The sequence below is a fragment of the Acomys russatus genome, chromosome 18, assembly GCF_903995435.1.
Source record: "Acomys russatus chromosome 18, mAcoRus1.1, whole genome shotgun sequence".
Lineage (NCBI taxonomy): Eukaryota > Metazoa > Chordata > Mammalia > Rodentia > Muridae > Acomys > Acomys russatus.
In genome coordinates this window covers 17,253,404-17,272,485 of record NC_067154.1, presented here as the reverse complement: position 1 = coordinate 17,272,485, position 19,082 = coordinate 17,253,404, and the positions used below count along the sequence as shown (strand labels likewise).

The following is a 19,082-nucleotide window of genomic DNA, read 5'->3' as shown; positions in this document are numbered from 1 at the left end:
GGCCTAGAAGTGTAAGAGCCTCTTACCCCGTCCCCTACCCCCACCCCGCCACCTACCCCCACCCAGCCCCCATAATTTCCCTGTGGGGAAGAGAGAGAGAGAGAGAGACAGACAGACAGACAGACACACACACACACACACAGGATCCCTGGAGCTGTGGGCTGACCAGCTCAGCCAAAACAGTGGGATCCAGACTCCGTGAGGGGACCCTGTCTCAAGAATTTGGAGAGCGATGATAGATACATGCCACACACACACAGAAACATGTGAACACACACACACACACACACACACACACACACACACACACACACACACACACACTCTAAAAACAAATTAAAATTCCTCAGCAGTTTTCTGATAAAGAAGCTTTCTTTTTAAAAAACATTTTGAAGAAGAATTAGTAGGAAGAAAAAGGCGTCTGGTGTCATTGTAAGGAAGCCACCCACACGGAGGCACATCGACACTGGGCTGTGGTTCCCAGGTGGGGTGGCAATGCTGAACACATGGCTTTCTATGTTACATTCTATTTAGTCCCCCCCTCCCCCCCAGACTTCATGAAAACTCGTAAGTTCCCTCAAATGGACCATTGTTGCAGAAACTAACTACCCTGCGCTTATTTTCCATTGAATTAAAACAAGCTCCCCTTTATCTCTCTTCTACGAGTAATTAAGTTCATCAATAAACCATCACACAAAGAACTGCTTTATCCTTCTCTGACTTGTAAGTGGATGCTAATAGTATTCTGAAGAGAGCTCAAGGATTTATTCTCCCCCTTTAATTAAATGCATAGCTTCGGTGTCTGCTAACCGTAAGGGTAGGGGGTGGGTGGGGGAAGGGAGAACTGTAGAAATGATTATAATTCAATAGAATAAAACGAGTCTTTCCTTTGCTTTTCTTATCTCACATCCTAGCCTTATTGTCTGAGTACACCTCTACGGATATTTGGTTTTGTTTTTGTTCTTTTGTTTTTAAAGTGGTAAGGTTTTAAATTATAGTGCATGGTGTGCTATTTGCATTTTTTTCCTTTTTTGCCAAGATCACTCCCACTTTTTTTTTTAATTAGTATTTTCATAGTAAACACATATTTTTCTCAAGCTAATTAAGCAGGGACTTGTGGGGAAATCTGTGAATATTTGTTTACTAAATGGAATTCATGCTTGCTTTCTGCTGTTTCTAAACAGTCCGTGCATGTGCCACAAGTCTTCAGGAGCCAGCCACACACCTGCATGTGCTCTGGGGAGGTCTGGCTCCTCCCTGTGGCTTTGGATGCTTGTCACTTGTCGTCACTAAATAGCAACACCAAAATGGAGACGGGAAAATAACTGAGGATCTGTATCTTAACTTGTGGCAGAACTACAGATTTTTGTTGTTGTTGTTGGTATAACCTTTGTCAGCTAGTGTGGTTAAGGGAGACGTCAGAAAGTTTTCTCTCTTCACTTCATAGCACCTTTGTTCTGAAAGTCACACAGAACCAACCCACTCCTTATCTCCTTATACCTGATACCTAATAGCATTGCCACTTGCCTGGCTTCTTCAATGCAAATCGAGGCTGGACACTGAGCCTCAGTATCTTAAACAAAATGCACCTGTTGGCAACTGCCTGCTTTGGGTGACGAGCCACAGGAAGCCTCCATGGAGTTTTGGTCAATCAGCCTCTTGTCAGACCTCAGGGCGCCTTTGCTGCTAAGATTGTGAGTTGGGGCTAATGTGTGGTAGTTTGTCTCCAAAGGTTTCCTTGTCATGTTGGTTATTACATGGTCCTTTAGTGTCTTGACTGTGGCTGTAAGCTCAGAAAGGGAGAAACATGAGGAGACTCAGCCCAAAGCATCTGTAGAGGTGCTCGCCCTGTAATTTGCACTCACAGCCCACTCCTGTCCACAAGGAGGAGCCTCAGCAGGTGTCCTGAAAGTGTCATGTGACTACCTCCCCCATCCCCGTGAACAGCCTCTCCTGACTTAGGCATCACCACCAAGTTGCTTGTTCCTGCGTTTGTATAGGGAGAATTTACCTTTGCTGCTGTTTGTAATCAGGACGCCACTCTTATCTGCTTCGACAAGGCCTCTCTCTCCCTTGAATGACGTAATCCCCCCTGTATCTTTTTAGCCCTCTGATGAGGACACGGTTAGCCTCAATGTGCCCATGTCCAACATCATGGAGGAAGACCAGACCATCAAGGAGGATGCGTGCCATCATCTCACCCCACCTAAAGGTCTGTGAGTGACGGCAGAGTGAGTGCTTGCTTTTCTGGTCTAGACACAGGGCTTACGGCACCGTGTATGGATGTGGAGGTGATCTGTCACTCTTTGTATCACACATCCTGTGAGCCAGCTGTCGTGCCCAAACTCTAGCTGACTGTACTGGAGGTTGGGGAGACCAAAGCTCAGAGAGTCTAAATAACTTACTTACGTGTGCTTTCACAAGCCAGCTCTGCTTCTTACAGTTACAAGAAGAGTCCTCATCCTAAAGGTTATGGGAGCCTCTTGAAATTCATCTTTGAAAAGAAAATGTTGACGTGATGGATAAGACTTAGGACAACTGCCCTCCAACTGTGGACTGGCAGACCGACGCTCCACTTGTCACCTTTAGCATGGACTCCCAGTGTCTCCACATCCATGTGGGTTAGGCTAGAGAGGTGGAGCATCAATGTTCTTGGGGATGGGGGCGGGGTTGTGGGCTGGACCCAGAAGTGCCCATCATTTATAAGTCAGACTTTATCCTATGCTCACATCTAATACACTCGAGGGTGGGAAATGCACCTGAGGTCTGAGCTCGGGTGTCTGTTTGACCGTAACCCAAGTCAGTCAGTCTCAGGCGTCCTCTTTAAAGATGGTTAGAGTAGGTGGTCTCCAAGCTTCTCTGAAGAGCCAGTCAGCTGACCACTGACCACTGCAGCTTGAGTGCCTTTTGATCTGTCAGAGCCACACTGTCATAGATGATTGTAGCAGTGTTTTGATGGCTCTTGTTTGTTCAGTGACGTTAGGAGAAAACACTGACATTTACTGTTCATAACTTCTGAGAGAGAATGGAGAATGGTCTATCAGTAGTGTAGACCTCTATCAATTATAGAGCAAACCCCAGTAATGACTATATAGTCTTTAAAAAAATTCTGTTCTGAGATGTGTGGACCAGGCTGGCCTCAAACTCACATCACTCCTCCTGCCTCTGCCTCCTGAGTGCTGGGATTAAAGGCATGCGCCACCACACCCACCCTGAGAGCTATTTTGAAGCTACTCAAACATTTCCATGTTTTCTTTCACTTATTACATATAGGACACTTGTATTTCCTTTTGTTGGTTTGCAACAAGGGCTTTCTATGTAGCCCGGGCTGGCTTGGAATTAACATCTTACCTCTTACCTCAGCCTCCTTAGGACCAGGATTGAGGGGGGCATCGCCATACCTCACTCTTAGGTTTAGATATTTACATTTCAGAGCCTGAGGGAAGCATTAAATGTAAAGACAATGATGAAAACCGTATCTGGCCCCAAAATACAACTGGACACTTGCAAAAGATTTAACTACAAATATATTCATTCATATAAACTGCTATACATAGCAGCATGTCATTTGGGGGGTCATGTCTGAGACTAATTTCCCATTTATTTATTCACTCATTCATTCATTCATTCTTGTCTCATATATTACATCCCAGAGAGAATATTTTTCAAGTGAAATGACAAATATGTTACTAATAGCTCCCCTGCCCCCCCCCCCCAACATGGGTATCTTGTGGGCTCGCTGTATACAGGGCACCCTGCTTTCTCCTGCTTCTCCTTCAGTCAGAAGAGTCCTCTGTCTGCACTCTGCCTCTGGGGCAGATGATTTCCACCCCAGCATGCTTCTGCAGGGCCTTTTGTGGGGTAATTTCTATTGTTGGTAGGTTTTGGGGATCTTCTCTAGTCTTGTCCGATATTTTCTTAAGATTATTGGTTGTGTGAGGACAGAAGGCATTTAATCGCTGAAACACACTCGCAGGCATGTCTGTAGATGGCATGATGACTTCCACGGAGCAGCTGGTCAATACATTTTGTTGAACTTAGAATCTGTAATGATCAGCCACATACTGCCGAGAGCACAAAAACTCTCTTATAATTTTCTCGATTCTTTAAAAACAGGAGAGGACATTTTATTTCTTACATGAGTAGCTAAGCCATAAAGAAGCCTTCACTTGTAAAATTCAGGGTGGGATCTTCTGCTTATTTTTTGTTTCTTCCTCTTCTCTTCCTCTTCTGTTTACTTTTTCCTTCACATTCTTCAAGGAAGATAAACTGTAGGCTGTTCATGGACCTCCACAGGAGGTGAGGGAGGGATTGGCTGTGTACTCTGCTTCTTCTGCCCTTGAATTCACACTCTCTTCCTTTCTCTGCATTTTCCTGACAGGAGAATTTCAGCCGAAGCCTTCCCTTCTAGGTGACAGCAAGAACTCAGGACAAGAAAGAGACCCGTTTGCTGATGGAACGGATGTTCTCCATTCAGGATTTGTGAACTACAGTATCAAGGCAAGGTTTTGCGCCTCAACTCATTTCCCTCTGCTTGGCACCTTAGAATTCAGATTCGAAGATTTCAGTCAAACTTCTCAGCCCAGCTTACTGTTTGCTCCCCAAGCCCTCAGCACATCTTGTTAAAGCTCGGCTGGTTTTGTTTTTGTTTTTGTTTTCTGACATGGCCCCAGCCCTGCTTGTCTCTAGACTGTCTGCTTGTAAGTGTTTTTTTTTTTTTTTCTTTCTGATTCAGGAATTGGTAAGCCTCCTCTTAACTCACCGAGTCTCATAGGTTAGCAGATTTACCAGAATGACCATGATCGCTTTCAAGAGCTCAAAATCACTAACGTTTTTCTCAACACGTTGTACGCCGATGCTTAGCTTTAGAGCCCAGGCTAAGCATCCTTTATCCAACATCTTTAGAAATGGGGATGTCCTGGATTGCCCAGCTCTTCAAAGTCTGGAATGTTCACTTACACATCACAGGATGAGGATTCCTAATCCAAAACTCTGAAATCCGAAATGCTCCAAACGTGGAAGTTTATGTGGCTCAGAAAGTGCCAGCTCCATGGGGCGGACAAGTGGATCCTGTATGGAGGGCAGCTGGTGGGAGTCAGGTCTCTCCTTCTTCTCTGTGGGTCCTAGGGCTTGCTACAGGCACTTTGACCTACTGCACCATCGTGCCAGCCCCTCGTCTGTTCTTCCTTCCTTCCTTCCTTCCTTCCTTCCTTCCTTCCTTCCTTCCTTCCTTCCTTTCTCTATCTTTTTTTTTTTTTAGCACAAATGTTTATTGGGGGAGGGGCCTTCAGTCCTTCTTGGCTGCTGCCTTCCTCTCGGCTGCCAGCACCTTGCTAAGCTCCTCCCATTTCGTCTTGTCCCCGCCCCCCCCCCCCCCAATGTGTGTGCCCAAACTCTTGCTGATGAACTTGAGCCTGCTCTTTTCCTTGGACTCCTCGAGCAGTTCCATGGTGCGCATGAAGCCGCACATCTCCCTGATTGTGTCCCACATGAACTTGGTGTGCTTGGTGAAGCGTCCCGAGGCGCTGGCTGTGCCTCAGCTTGCTGACGTCACCTTGTGGCCCTTGTTGAGTCCCCACGGCCATGGGGTAGGCAGAGCCACGGCTGCTGCTCTCTGATGGTGGCCATGACATGAAGCCTCTTCTGGGTTTTTTGATGGTTTGCTTGGTTCTTTGATCCAGCTTGACCCAGCATTCCTGGGCATCGCCATCAAGGTCACTGGGAGGAAAAGAAGCTGAATTTCATTTATGCTGCTCGAGACTCTAGTGTGCTGTAGCCATCTCCATGCCCTTGATAAAACTTACCTACCATGTCTTTCCCTTATATAGTACTTTGTAGCTGTTGTAGGAAAATCAGTCAGCATCTTGACATTATATTTGGGGCCCCTTTCGAACCATGAAGTATGTGTGTGTGTGTATTACTCAGAAGTGCCCCTGTGTGTGTGTGTGTGTATTACTCAGAAGTGCCCCTGTGTGTGTGTGTGTGTATTACTCCGAAGTGCCCCAGTGTGTGTGTGTGTGTATGTGTGTATTACTCCGAAGTGCCCCAGTGTGTGTGTGTGTGTGTGTGTGTGTGTGTGTGTGTGTGTATTACTCAGAAGTGCCCCAGCACAGCTTTAGAGACTACAGATATAGTTTTATGAGCAGGCCAGTTCTTAAGTGCTGCCTAATTTGAAAAAAAAAAAAAAAAAAAAAAAAAAAAAAAAAAAAAAAAGATAAGCATGCCTGTGTCAGCCTGTTCTGTGTTCGGAAGAACTACATGTTTTGGTGACCTTTCATCTTGAAGCAGAAAACACCCATGTCTCTGCTAGTTAAAACCTAGAAGAACTGGGTCTCGTTTTGGATTTGTCACCTGGAAGTCTGTTTTCATGGATTTCCCTGTGATTAGCAGTGACACACAGTTTATATGTTGACTGCTGTGCACTGGAAGTATAGTTGATGCAGTGAAGGTCTCAGTGTTTTCTAAACACTTTTCCTCTGGGAAAGTCTGGTCCTAAAGACACAGCAGAACCAACAAAGATGTGCCCCTATGCCCCACAGCCTGATGCTCTTTCCCTAATAGGGAAATGTACCCACTCCAGGTGGCTCTCTGCCAGTGTTGGCCCAAACAGGACATTTTCCCTGTGTGAGGAGAAAGTCCAAGGGAACACACAAAGGCGCACAGTGGCCGCAGCTTTCCAAGGATTCGCTCACCATGCAGCATCTCTGGAGAACCTCGGGGGGGGGGGGCGGCGGGGCTCAGTGAGAACATTGGACCGACCTCTGGCTTTGTTCATATAAAACTACTAGATTTAGTGTAGGGCATTTTCAATTGTTAAATACCACTAAGTCGAGTAAAACAAGGAACTCGAGTAAACTTCATTTTGCTTTTATCTAATGGAAGTTGTGATCCCTAGCCAGCCTGTTTTTTTCTTTTTTAATAGTGTTCCTATCTTCATTGTGGTCAAATACATATAAAACAAAATCTTTTACCTATAAAATTTTTTTTGAGACAAGATCTTGGTAGGTAGCACAGGCTGACCTTGAACTCATGACCTTCTGCCTTACTTGGCCTTCTAGATGATGAGGTGCGAATGTATACTACCTATACACGACCATGATAGATTCTCTGAGCCACATTTCAGTTGCACACAATTGCAGTTTGTGCTAAGTACGTACATGCTGTTACACTGTTCGGATACTTCCAAGACTCTTCTTATCCTTTGGAAATGGGACTATATCCCAATTAAATCTGTCCCACGGTACCTACCTCCTATGTCTGGCTATCACTGCTCTACTTTCCATCTCAATGAATTTGACTACTATCAGTACCTCACGTGTGTACAATCATGCAGTGTGTGTGTGTGCACGCTCACATGTGTGTATGCCTGTGTGTAGGTATGTGAGTATATGTATGTTACGTGTGTTATTTCTTTTTTAAAAATTTTTATTTAATTTTAATTTATGTGCATTGGTGTGAGGGTATCAGATCTTGGGGTTATAGATCTTGGGGTTACAGACAGTTGTGAGCTGCCATGTGGGTGCTGGGAATTGAACCCAGGTCCTTTGGAAGAGCAGGCAGTGCTCTTAACCACTGAGCCATCTCTCCAGCCACACATGTGTTATTTCATACTCAGGGTTTTCTGTATGTAGTGTAATACTTTCCTCCTTGTGAAGACTAATCCATTACATACCTGTGGCATGTCAGTGGGCACCTGGCTTGCTTCTGGTTTGGGGCTTGTGAATTACACTGCCATAGATGTGGACTATGGACTGGGGTCGATTTTAACTCTGCATTGAAAAGCCCATGTGTTCGTCCATAGGACCAGGGAGAAGACTGTGAAGAGCTATTGCGGATAGAAGAGGATGCTCACTGGCCAATGGAGGGACTGTGAGTGCCAGGGCTGGGTCATGGGCTATCCCACCCTGGCAGGCATGTCCTGATAGGTGTTGATCCACTTTTCCTTGGGCAAGCCTAGAATCTTCTGCAGACATACTGATAAGAACTTGCCAGTTTTCCTGTGACTCTTGGTACAGCACTGGGCCACACAGTCGGTCTTCATTTGTGCTCTCACAAGGGAATAGCAGAGACTGGCTAACGTGTATGTAACAATAACACCCGTTGTTCCTCTTGGGGGTCCTAGGTTCCCTCATGAAGATCCTAAGTCTAACGCTGCTGCCTTTGGCATTGAGTTTTCTACACATAAAGTTTGGAAGTACATTCAAAGCCCAGCACAGCAGAAAGCTGCTCTTCTTCACTGGCCTTGAGTTAAGCTTGTCAAAAACAAAAACAAAAACCCAAAAAAATGTAATAGCGAGAACATCTTCTACCCTCCTTTTCTTTTGTTTGCAGAAGCCAGTAGCCAGACCTAATGTCTGGAGAGCCAGTCCCTTCATACAAGGTCTTCTGGTTTGAAACTTTGAAAAGCATTTCTCTGATGTCCTGGTTGCCAGTCTGACAACTAGCATACACTAAATTCCAGCACTGTTTTATTTCATAGGCAAAAGCAAAGCTCAGTTCATCTTTATAACAGGCCTATAGGCGCTGTTGTCTGCCATATTGCAGATGATGGACCTGGGACACAGACAGATGATACTCCAAGGCCACAGAAGGCTAACATTTGACCCTAAGGAATCTTGTACCAGGAGAATATCTTTTTTTTTTTTTTTTTTCTCTACTGTATATAAAGATTTATTTGGCGAGATCTCCAGGGAAACATGAATATCTCACCAGAGAATGAACCTCTTCCATGAAATTGACTTGGAATCTGTAGCGCATAGAGTAGATGTTTAATTCATAGGCTTTCGCTTTCTATGGTCTCAGATATGTATATATGTATGTAGTATGTATATGTCTTGATGACCTTCCACTATACTTAGTTGGGATTATTATTATTTTTCCTTAAAAATGACTGGTCAGATTGAAGTGTTCTCCAGTAGTATTGGCCACATTGTGTGACTAGAGTAGCCAACTGTGATCACATTTCTCTTACTGGGAAATCCCTCCCTATCACTCTGTCTTGCCAGCTGCTTGTTGGATACACTTCTGAGTGGCCAAGGAGGCCTGACTTACTGTAGCATCACAAAATCACAAGGGAAGAGGACTGAAACCAGATATATCTTTGGAAATCCCCATTTTTCAGTTTCACATTTGTTCTGAACCCTGACTACAAAGTCAGAATCATCTGTAGAGCTTTCCAGAAGGCCCGTCTTTACTTGAGGACGGATTTGTTTAGGTGTGTTGGGCCTGGTGCATGTCATAAGCTCCATAGTAGATTTTCATGAATTAAAGAGTGGACAGAGAGCCGCTCTCCCACACTGAGCCCCTCACATCCCAACAGCAGTATGACTCAACCATGCTAGTGGAACCAGGGTTCAAAGCCTCGGAACTGAGACAGCTCCATCCAGGGGAGCCAGGCTAATCTTACTTAGGAGAGCATGGAGACCCACTGGCCTTGTCTGTTGCTTGACTGGCCATGGGAGCACGTGGAGGCCTGCCCGGTGACTTCTCCCCTCCCTGTAGGACCCACCTGCAGGGTACTGACGTGTCTTCATGCCACTGTCGAGCATGTCAAAATCCTTCTTGGGGGGTTGCTGAGATTTTCCAAGGATGCGCCTAAGATGTCTTAGTAATCGTTGTGTGCTCACGCTTGGCTTTGTGTTACAGACTAAATTCGTCCAAAGACCAGGATTTGGATATAGCGTTGATTGAGGAGCTGAGAGAGGTAGAAGATTTGCTTCAGGATCCCAACGGGTATGTATGTCTGTTGTTGGCCTAGGCCTTGTGTGTAAATGAAGCCTACTTACTTACTGAGCAGATTATGTTACTTTCTGAAATATTTAGACCCAATTAGAGACTTCCTTGTGATACTTGCCTGATGCCTCTGTTAGTGGCCATGTTGAAATCCTTTTATATTGGACGCTTTCTTTTTGACTATGTTGCCTACTTGATATATTTTTTTTAAATAATTACAGTAAATTTGACAAGTTTTATTTTTCTAGTTATATTCTTCTTAGCCAGATATATATATATATATATATATATATATATATATAAATTTTTTTTTCGAGATAGAGTTTCTCTGTGTAGCCTTGGCTGTCCAGGACTTACTTTGTATACCAGGCTGGCCTCGAACTCACGGAGATCCACCTGCCTCTGCCTCCCAAGTGCTGGGATTATAGGTGTGTGTCACCGCCCCCAGCTGAGCCAGTGAATTTTTCATTTTTAAGTGTAGTAGTCTAAGTCAGAAAGACTTTGTAAGCAAAACTAAATGTCATCAGTACCATAATGGTAAAACCTTAGCAACTTGGCTTGTGCCTGTAAATATGTTCTAGATAAATTAGTTATATGGGACCCTTAGAAATCATGACTTCATCAGAAATGACCGTGGTATTTGGTACATGAGTTGGAGTTCAGTACAAGTAGCTGACAGGAAACTATATTGGGAGAGCTACACACATTAGGAAAAATTTCCTTTTGATCCTGAAGATAAGCTTCGCTTGTCAAATAAGTGTTTAGACTGCATGGAGCCAGTAGAATTTATTGTAATTTAATGATTTTCCTCTTACCTGTTGTGCGTCTTCTTTAGTCTAAGCACCGAAATTACAGAGAGAAGTATTTTGAACCTGTACCCCATGGGCTCAGCAGAAGCCTTAGAGTTATCCGATCCTACGCTCAAGTACGTTCACTTTGGCTAATTCAGTGTATTTTTTCTTTTCACAATGATGCGTTTATGTTTGAAAACCCACTGTGTCTCTTTTTTTCTTCCCGTCTCCCTACAGTGGTCAGTTGCAGCTGGAGATGTCTCCAGACTATGAGGTAAGGACAGAGCTTAGCTTTGCCTTGGGGAGGGCAGGACCTGTATTTGTTCGTGACACATTTTTAACCACTTCCTGACTTTATTGCCTAGTTCTATTGATCCGTTGTCCCCTCACCTTCCCTGAAAGATGAGAGTTGGCTGTTTCTGTTGGCTTCTCTAAGTTTGCTTGCCAAGATAGAACCACTGGATCAGGCAGTGGCTACTGCGATGCATAGGAAAGCCTATTCTGGCTCAGAAATGGGAGGGAGGCCCATTTGATCAGCCATTAGAGCTGAGAAAGGACCTGAAGGACATGATGGGATGAGCTGAGGATGTCTGGGAGGATTAAAAGGATATATCCAGGGCGTTGGGGAGACTGATGACCATGAAAGGGTAAAGACCCTAGTTCAGATCTTCAAGCACTTGTGTGGAAAGCCAACCATGGCAGCCTGTGCTTGTGGTCTCAGTGCTGCAGGGGGACACTGGAGCATCTCTGAGATCACTGGCTAGCCAGCCTAGCTGAGTTGGTAAAGCCCCGGGTTCTGCTAGACATCCTGGCCCAGAAAATAAGGTGGAAAACAATTGAGAAGGGCACCAGATGTTGGCATCTGGCCTCTGCATGGGTGTGTTCATAGGTACATACGCAGACACAAAAGAATATTGTAGTGGAAAGCTGGTGGGACTATTTGGGATCAGGATGAGGATAAATTAGATAGATTTATGTGGAATGAAATTTGATTGGCCGAAGAGAAAACGTTTTTTGACTTAAAAACTAGGAATGGTCCTAGAGAAAGCTTATGCCAGTTGTGGGAAGATAGGTTTGAGCGAGTAGTTAGGAATTAGAGCCTGTTTCAGTTACGCTTCTATTGCTGTCACAGGAACACCACAGCTCGGCATATAGAAGACATTGGTCAATTTAGAACCTTCAGAGGTTTAGAGTCTGTGACCGTCACAGCAGGGACCATGGCAGCAGGCGGCAGGTGTGGTGCTGGAGCAGTGGCCAAGGGCTCACATCTCAACCCACAGGCAGGAGACAGAGAGAGAAAGAGACAGATCATCAGCTGGGAGTGGCATGGGCGTTGGAAACCTCAAAGCCTGCTTCTTCTGACATGCCTCCTCCTATATGACCACACCTCCTAGTCCTTGCCAGACAGACCAAGCATTCGAGTCTATAAGCCTGCTGGAGCCATTCTCATCCAAGCCACTATAGTTTATTCCTTGGACCCTGTAGGATCGTGGCCATATCGCAAGGCGAAAATGCACTTAGTCCAACTTCAGAAGTCTCCATAGTCTTTTACAGTTTCAAAGTCTCAATTTTGAGACTCAAGGCCGTCTTTTCATTGTAATCCCTTTAAAATTAAAAAGCCAAATTATGTAATCCCAACACACAGTGGAACAGAATATGCGTTAACATTTGAAGAGGGAGGAATGGGGTCATAGTGATGAAAGTGGACCAAAGAAATACCAGATACCGTCGTTCCGTGTCTGATGTCAAAGAGCTTAGATGGCTGTGCTCTTCCAATTTTGTTGACTGCAACTCACTTTTCTCTCTTGGGCTGGTTCCAGTCCCTGTATGCAGTTGTCTCTGGCAGACATCCCATGGCTCTGGCCCCTCCAACATCCTGGGGTCTTCAACACATTCTAGGCTTCATTTTCATAGCTTCGTGCAATACTCTTCTAGGTCCTCGATGCAGTGACTCCCCTGCTGTACGCTTGACCTCTTTAACCATAGACCCATGGTTCTCAACCGTCCTAATACTGTGTGACCCTTCAATATAGTTCTTCGTGTTGTGACCCCTCTCCCCCGACCATAAAATCACTTTGTTGCTATTTCATAATCTGTAACCTTGCCACTGTCAAGAAGTAGAATATAAATATCTGACATGCAGGATATCGGATGTCCGACCCCTGTGGCTGTTGCGAATCACAGCTTGAGAAGCAGTACTGTAGATGTACGTCCCACAACCCTTTTGCTCCTGGATCTTCCCTGACTCTAAAGCAGACCAGATGGCCAATGCTGCCAAGTTCAGCCGTCCTCCTTGGATGGAGCCTGACTCCTTCCTTGACTTATATCTCCCATAACCTTTGATTTGTTGCTTTCTTAGGACCAGAAAAATCTCTGGGCCCTCTTCCAGACATCGCAGATTAGCTGAGTGTCGCCTTGCCCTGAGGACGCCCCTCCCTTTGTTCCGTTTGCTGTTAAGCGTCTCTTTATTTCTTTCAGCACAAGCCTGGGCTCCCACATTCAATTTTCTGGTGCTCTTCTCCTTCTCAGACTGTACATTTTGTGCTTGCTTTTGTCCTGCTTGCTACTTTTCATGGCAGGCATGCATAAGAGTTATTAATAACTGCCCAACAGAATGAGTAGGAGGCTGTCTTCAGATATCCTCTGCCATTAAAATTAGCTCCAAACCTTTCAGTTAAGCCTCAGTTAGAGTCTTAGGACAAGGGCAAAGTCAGCCACATGCTTTGCCAAAATATGACGAGAGTGGTCTCCGGCCGCCCAGTCACTAATACTGTTCCCCTCTGCTCTGGGGGTCCTTCTCACTCACAGCACCTCAGAGCCTGTTCCAATCTGTTCCATCCCTCCTCGTGAGTGGGGTTGAGATGGCTGATTTAGAGACTGAGATTCCTTACAAACCAGTATATGTCCCGGGTCTGACTGCACATTTACTGACGTAATAAAGCACTTCACACTCAATGTATCTGCATAAAATAATTGAGATTAAAGCGAATGGAAAGGGAAGACCTGCATTTGTAGAGAGTATGGTTGCATTGTTACAGCCAGGGATTAGTAATTACTTTACATAGCGGCTGCGTCTCTGAATTGCTAACACTGTGCAACTTAATTAATCTCTCTAAACTTTGCTTTTAGTTTTGGTCAGTTTTGGTCTAAATAATAGATAGCTGTTGTACAGCTCAAGTGAGATGATTCTGCAGAAATCTTACAGCAGAGGGCTGGTAACTGCGAGCTGTAATTCTCCTACTCAGTTTTTGCTATCGGTGTCGTCACCAGGCAGAGTCACCATGCCACCTCTGCCCTGGGTGGACATGTCAGCCAGTGAGCCAGGGCTAAACATCAGGAGACTTCTGTTTGCAGGCAGTCCTGGACTTATTCTCTCTGTTTGAGAATGAGTTTCCTTCTCTGTAGAGTCACTTTTTTTTTTAAGGATTTTTTTTTAACGTGTATGAGTGTTTTGTTCATATTGCATGTGCCACATACATGCCTGGTATTCACAGGGATCTGAAGAGGTGTCGCATCCCCTGGAACTAGAGTTACAGATAGTTGTAAGTTGAACCCAGGTCCTCTGAAAGGTCAAGCACTCTTAACCAGTGACCTCTTAACTGTTCCACCCCCTCCCTGTACATTCACTTTTTTTTTTTTAAAAAGGAATTTCCTATTTAGAAATATTTTAACTTTAAAAAGATTATTAAATCACAGGGTTCTATAAAAGTCATAAAAATATTATAATCTTCAATTAAGATTTTTCAGTTACAGGCTAAATAGCCTTAGTATGCAAATCCAAGATACTACAAAACTTGGGTCTGTTTGAAGTAGTAATAGGACACCTCAAATATTAAACTCTGCACTTGATCTCATGAGACACAGTTGCGCTTAGAAACACAGAATAAAATCCCCTCCGACTGTGTACAAGGCATACATGAAATTAAAACAAACTGTTTAGATGAAGGTCCTGCTTCCAAGTTCCTGCTCTGTATTTGCAAATAATCCAAACCCAAGACTTCTGACATCCAAGTCCAAACGCGTCTAGTCCCTTGCCCTTTGTATTAATGTCTTCCCACGTCTGTTATATTATTTGGTCTCTCGCCCTCTTTCTCCACATCCAGGCTTCTTTGAAATAGCTGAAAGCTTAGGCATCACTTTCCTTTCGCCCTTTCAGTGTTATGCTGTGTGCAAATCGGGATTAGTCTTCTGTAGGTACACATCAGCCTTCCACTTCTGTAGTGTTTGCTGATGAGCTCTTACCGCCAGCCATCCAGACTCCGGGTATGTCAGTTCATCTCAAACAGTTGTCTGTCCCTTTGCTGTGGGCTACAGTCTAGTGTCAGGCATTGCATCTGGTTGCCGACTCTCCCTGGTCTCTTTAGCCTATTTTGCTTTGCAGCATTTCTAAGGATGGTGACTCTATGATGTTGAGATCACAGAGAGCACAGGCCTTTCCTTTTTTTAATTTTTTTTTTAATGTTTTAAAATAGGATCTTATGTAGCTCAGGCTGTTCTAGAGCTCTGTGCAGTTCGGAAGATGACCTTGAACCTCTAACCATCCTACTCCTTCCTCCTCAATTCTGGGATTATAGACATGTGCCACCGTAGCCCCTGCCAGGGCTTAATCTTTTGGAGACAGGGTCTAATGTAGCCCAGGCTGGCCTCAAAGTCACTGTGTAGCAGGTCGCGGTTTTGAACTTCAGTGCCTTCTGCCTCCACCTCTGGAGCGTTGGGGTTGCCGGTGTGCGCCGCCACGTCTGGTTTATGTGGTGCTGGGGATTGAACCCGGGGCCTCGTGCATGCTAGGCCAGCGCTCTACTAACAGAGCGGTGTTTGCGTCACCTCGCCCTTTCCGCCCTTTTCTAATGGGATGTTCTTCCTTTGGTGTTTGTCAGACATTACCTTATGACTGAGAATCTTATTTTGGATATTGCCTTGGCGCTGTTGTGTTCTCTTCCCAGGCCATCAGATTTGGTGGCTTTCTGTGTCCTCCTCTCTGCCATCGCTTGTATTAACTAGAACACTCATTTGTTACCTAAGCCCTTGTCATCACTATGTTATGGTTATTTTATTTCCCCCTGTGATCAGAGAAGTCTGCAGAGAGATACTTCGGCTCCCCATGACTATCCTGCCGCATGACTTCCGGCTTGAGGAGGACACAAGATGTCTAGACAGAAGACAGCTCCACTGCATCTCCAGGGCACGGTGCAAACATTGTGTCCCTATTCAGAAGCACTTATTCCTAATGGGGAAGCGAAGGAGGCCTAGCTGGGTGCCAGGTTCTGTGCCTCATGTTTACAGGCCTTGTCAACACAGGTGCTTCTTGACTTATAATGGGTTTCTGTTCCCAGTGATCTCTTGCTAAGTTAAAAACATTAACTTGAAAATGTATTTAATCTGCCTTCCCGGGTGAGCACTGTTCCTTTGCCTAGCCTTCTGCTATTGGGTTTGGAGCACTTAAATTAGCTTGCAGTGAGGCAAAAATCATTTAAAAATAATGCCTGCTTTACAATAAGAGCTGAAGGAATTTATTGAACATTGTACGGAAAACATTCAGTGAAATGACATGGCAGCGGACACCTGTAACACCAGGAGACAGAATCGGGTGGATCAGGAGTTCAATGTCAGCTCTGGCTACATGACATTTTTAGGTCAGGCCAGGGCTGTATGAGACCTTGTTTCTTCAACAACAACAACAACAACAACAACAACAATAGAAGTGAAAAACACTGGATTGGTACATTTGTACACCAGAGTAAATAAAGCAGGCATTTTTCAAGTCTAGCCTTCATGAAGGCAGGACTCTCTTTTTCTGTCTCTTCAGCAAGTATTTTCTGCATGCTACTATGTGTCACTGAGGAAGCCTCAAGGACCACGAAGGCCCTGCTCTTAGCCGCGTATATTTCCGAGGACTTCTAGGAAATCCAGGAGTTAGTATGACCCATTCACAGGCCTGAAGGTCAAGTTGAAGAGACTGACCAGGTCCATTACCATGGTAATCGATAGGCCCCGACTGTTCCACCACACTGTATTGTCTCTTTGTATTCAGCCTTGTCACACTCCAGACTTGAGTGAGGGCCGATCGCTTTGAACTTTTCCTTAAAAGCTTGTCTCGGCACAAGGGGAGAAACCAACTTCTTACAAGTTCTTGAGCAATGCTTTCAGGAATGTGGAAAGAGTTTGGAAAGCATAGAAGAGGATGGGTATGCGCTACATATAGACTGAGCCCAGGTCCCAGCTTTGTCTGTGTCTCATTTTCATTTGGTGTCCCTGCACAAAGCTAGGTGCTTGAGCCTGTTAAAATGTAAGCAGTAACTGCATATGTTTCTGCTGCTTCCAGTTCTGGCCAGGCCCAGGCAGCTGCAGCATGTCTGGCTGGGGTTGTTGGTGCATATCTATAATTCTGACACTGAGGCAGGAGGATTCCAATTTCAAGGTGAGACCCTGTCTCAAAACAAAACTTAAGTTGTTTCCAAGATGGCTGGAGGGCAGGGAAGGAAACAACACTTCTAGGGGTCAAAGGTTCCTGAACTCAACTCCGATTTGGCTAACGTGGTGCTTTTCTATTAGCTTAGAATGCTGTATGCTTGTTTGCCTTTGCTCCAGCGAGTAGCTGCCTTTGGCATAAAGCATTCTTTTTTTTAAAGATTTATTTATTACATGTACAATGTTCTGCTTGCATGTACGCCTGCACACCAGAAGAGGGCACCAGATCTCAGTATAGATGGTTGTGAGCCATCATGTGGTTGCTGGGAATTGAACTCGGGACCTCTGGAAGAGCAGCCAGTGCTCTTAACCACTGAGCCATCTCTCCAGCCCAACATAAAGCATTCTTGTCTTCCTTCTCAAGTTCGCTTTTGGGCCCGTGACAGTCAGGCCTTTGTGACGTTCAAAAGGAAGGGATGAACAGCTAGTCTTATGCGACAAGGAAGTCGTGAGGTGAAGGAAGAAGAAGTCAGTTGTAGCTTCTTGAGGCCCCTGGCCCTGCTTCTGTGGTCACTCTTGTTACCTGGCCACACGCCTACACCCCCTCTCACCAAGAAGAGACTGTGCTGTCGTTTGCCAACCTGAGTCTTGCTTTCTGTGCTCTTCGGGAAAGGATAGTGATTTTAACAAGAGGAAGGGACACTTAGTTTGTGGCCACTTTGGATACGGACGTGCAAGGGAGTAAGGGTGTCCTGGGAGGGTTGCAGTGTGTAACCGTGACTGAGAGGTGAAGCGAGGATTGTAGAGGCGTTTGCCTGTGCGTCATGTGATCTGACTTAACCATACTTGAGGGGACTATCCGTATGAAATCCTGAACCTTGCTTGTCCACACCAAGAGAGAGCATCTTGCCTGCTTGTGCATGAATGGCATTGGAGAGAGGAGGCTGGGAGAACAGTGTGGAAGCTTCATAGAAGACACTTGAAGCGTAAGCCTGATGCCCCTTGTTGGTAGTTCTAATAAGGCCCTGTAATTGGATAGGGACACGAATGACATCTTATCCTAAGTGTATTGTTATCTGGGTTTATGTAAACTAGGGGTATTTTTTTAAACAGCACCCCTCAACAGCACGGGCATCTTAGATTTATTTACGCTTGGATGGTGGCGTAAATGAAGGTGTGTATTACCTGCTCCAAACTTTTTATTTCTTAGAATGTTATATAAGCCATGCTTGGTTCCTTAGCGCTTCTATTAACCAATGATTGCCAAGGCAAATTAAAATTAAACCAGTTACGTGAATGAGATTTCTCTAGCTTACTCAGGGTTCAGGCATGTATACTTATTAAAAGCTCCCAATGTGTTTCTGTATACTTTGGAACTACTGTTTTGGACCAATTAACAACAAAAACAAAACAACAACAACAACAACAACAAAAAACCAAACCAAACCAAACCAAAACAAAAAAAAACACAGTTAAAGTGGCAAATGGAGCCAGCAGACAGTTTAGTAACCTGGCCAGGTAAGATGTGCTCCTAGGGGCTGGAGAGATGGCTCAGAGGTTAAGAGCACTGAATATTCTTCCACAGGTCATGAGTTCAATTCCCAGCAACCACATGGTGGCTCACAACCATCTGCAATGTGGTCTTATGCCCTCCTCTGGCCTGCAGATGTACATGCAGGCAGAGCACTGTATACATAATAATAAATAAATCTTAAAAAAAAAAAAAAAAAAAAAGATGTGTTCTTAGGTCCTGGGAAGGGATCTCCACACTGGGGATCTTTTGTCTTAATATGTGCTGTCCTTACATATGTTTTCCTATGAATACAGCTGTATGGCTTTAGAAAATAGAAGTGTGACCTTTATTGCTACTTAACACACAAATTAATTCAACGTCTGCCAGTGTGTGCTTCCTGGTCGGGCTATGATGGAGATAAAAAAGATGCCGTCCGTGCTTCTTCTTTCTCACAATCCAATGGGACTTACACATTTGTCTCTCCCTGAAGGTTCAAAATGATCTGATGTTACAGAGTAACGGAAGCCAGTATTGTCCAAACGAGGTAAGATGCCCGAAGATGTGTGGCCACCCGAGCTAGTCGGTGAAGACTGAACTGATACATCTTTGACAGACATAGATAATCTAAGTCTGGGATT

The 19,082-nt window shown here is 44.8% G+C and overlaps 1 protein-coding gene across 3 annotated transcripts in view; it reads left to right on the top strand.

The window, feature by feature from the left end:
• The window catches only part of Lrch1 (leucine rich repeats and calponin homology domain containing 1), a 193,488-nt gene that overhangs the window by 138,472 nt on the left and 35,934 nt on the right, over positions 1–19,082 (top strand). For all 3 annotated transcript variants that reach the window (XM_051160833.1, XM_051160831.1, XM_051160832.1), the window contains exons 8-14: positions 2,107–2,212; positions 4,382–4,500; positions 7,808–7,869; positions 9,646–9,732; positions 10,568–10,657; positions 10,761–10,797; positions 18,935–18,988. In XM_051160833.1, coding sequence (XP_051016790.1) covers positions 2,107–2,212; positions 4,382–4,500; positions 7,808–7,869; positions 9,646–9,732; positions 10,568–10,657; positions 10,761–10,797; positions 18,935–18,988 — 555 coding nt within the window. The remainder of the gene's footprint in view (positions 1–2,106; positions 2,213–4,381; positions 4,501–7,807; positions 7,870–9,645; positions 9,733–10,567; positions 10,658–10,760; positions 10,798–18,934; positions 18,989–19,082) is intronic.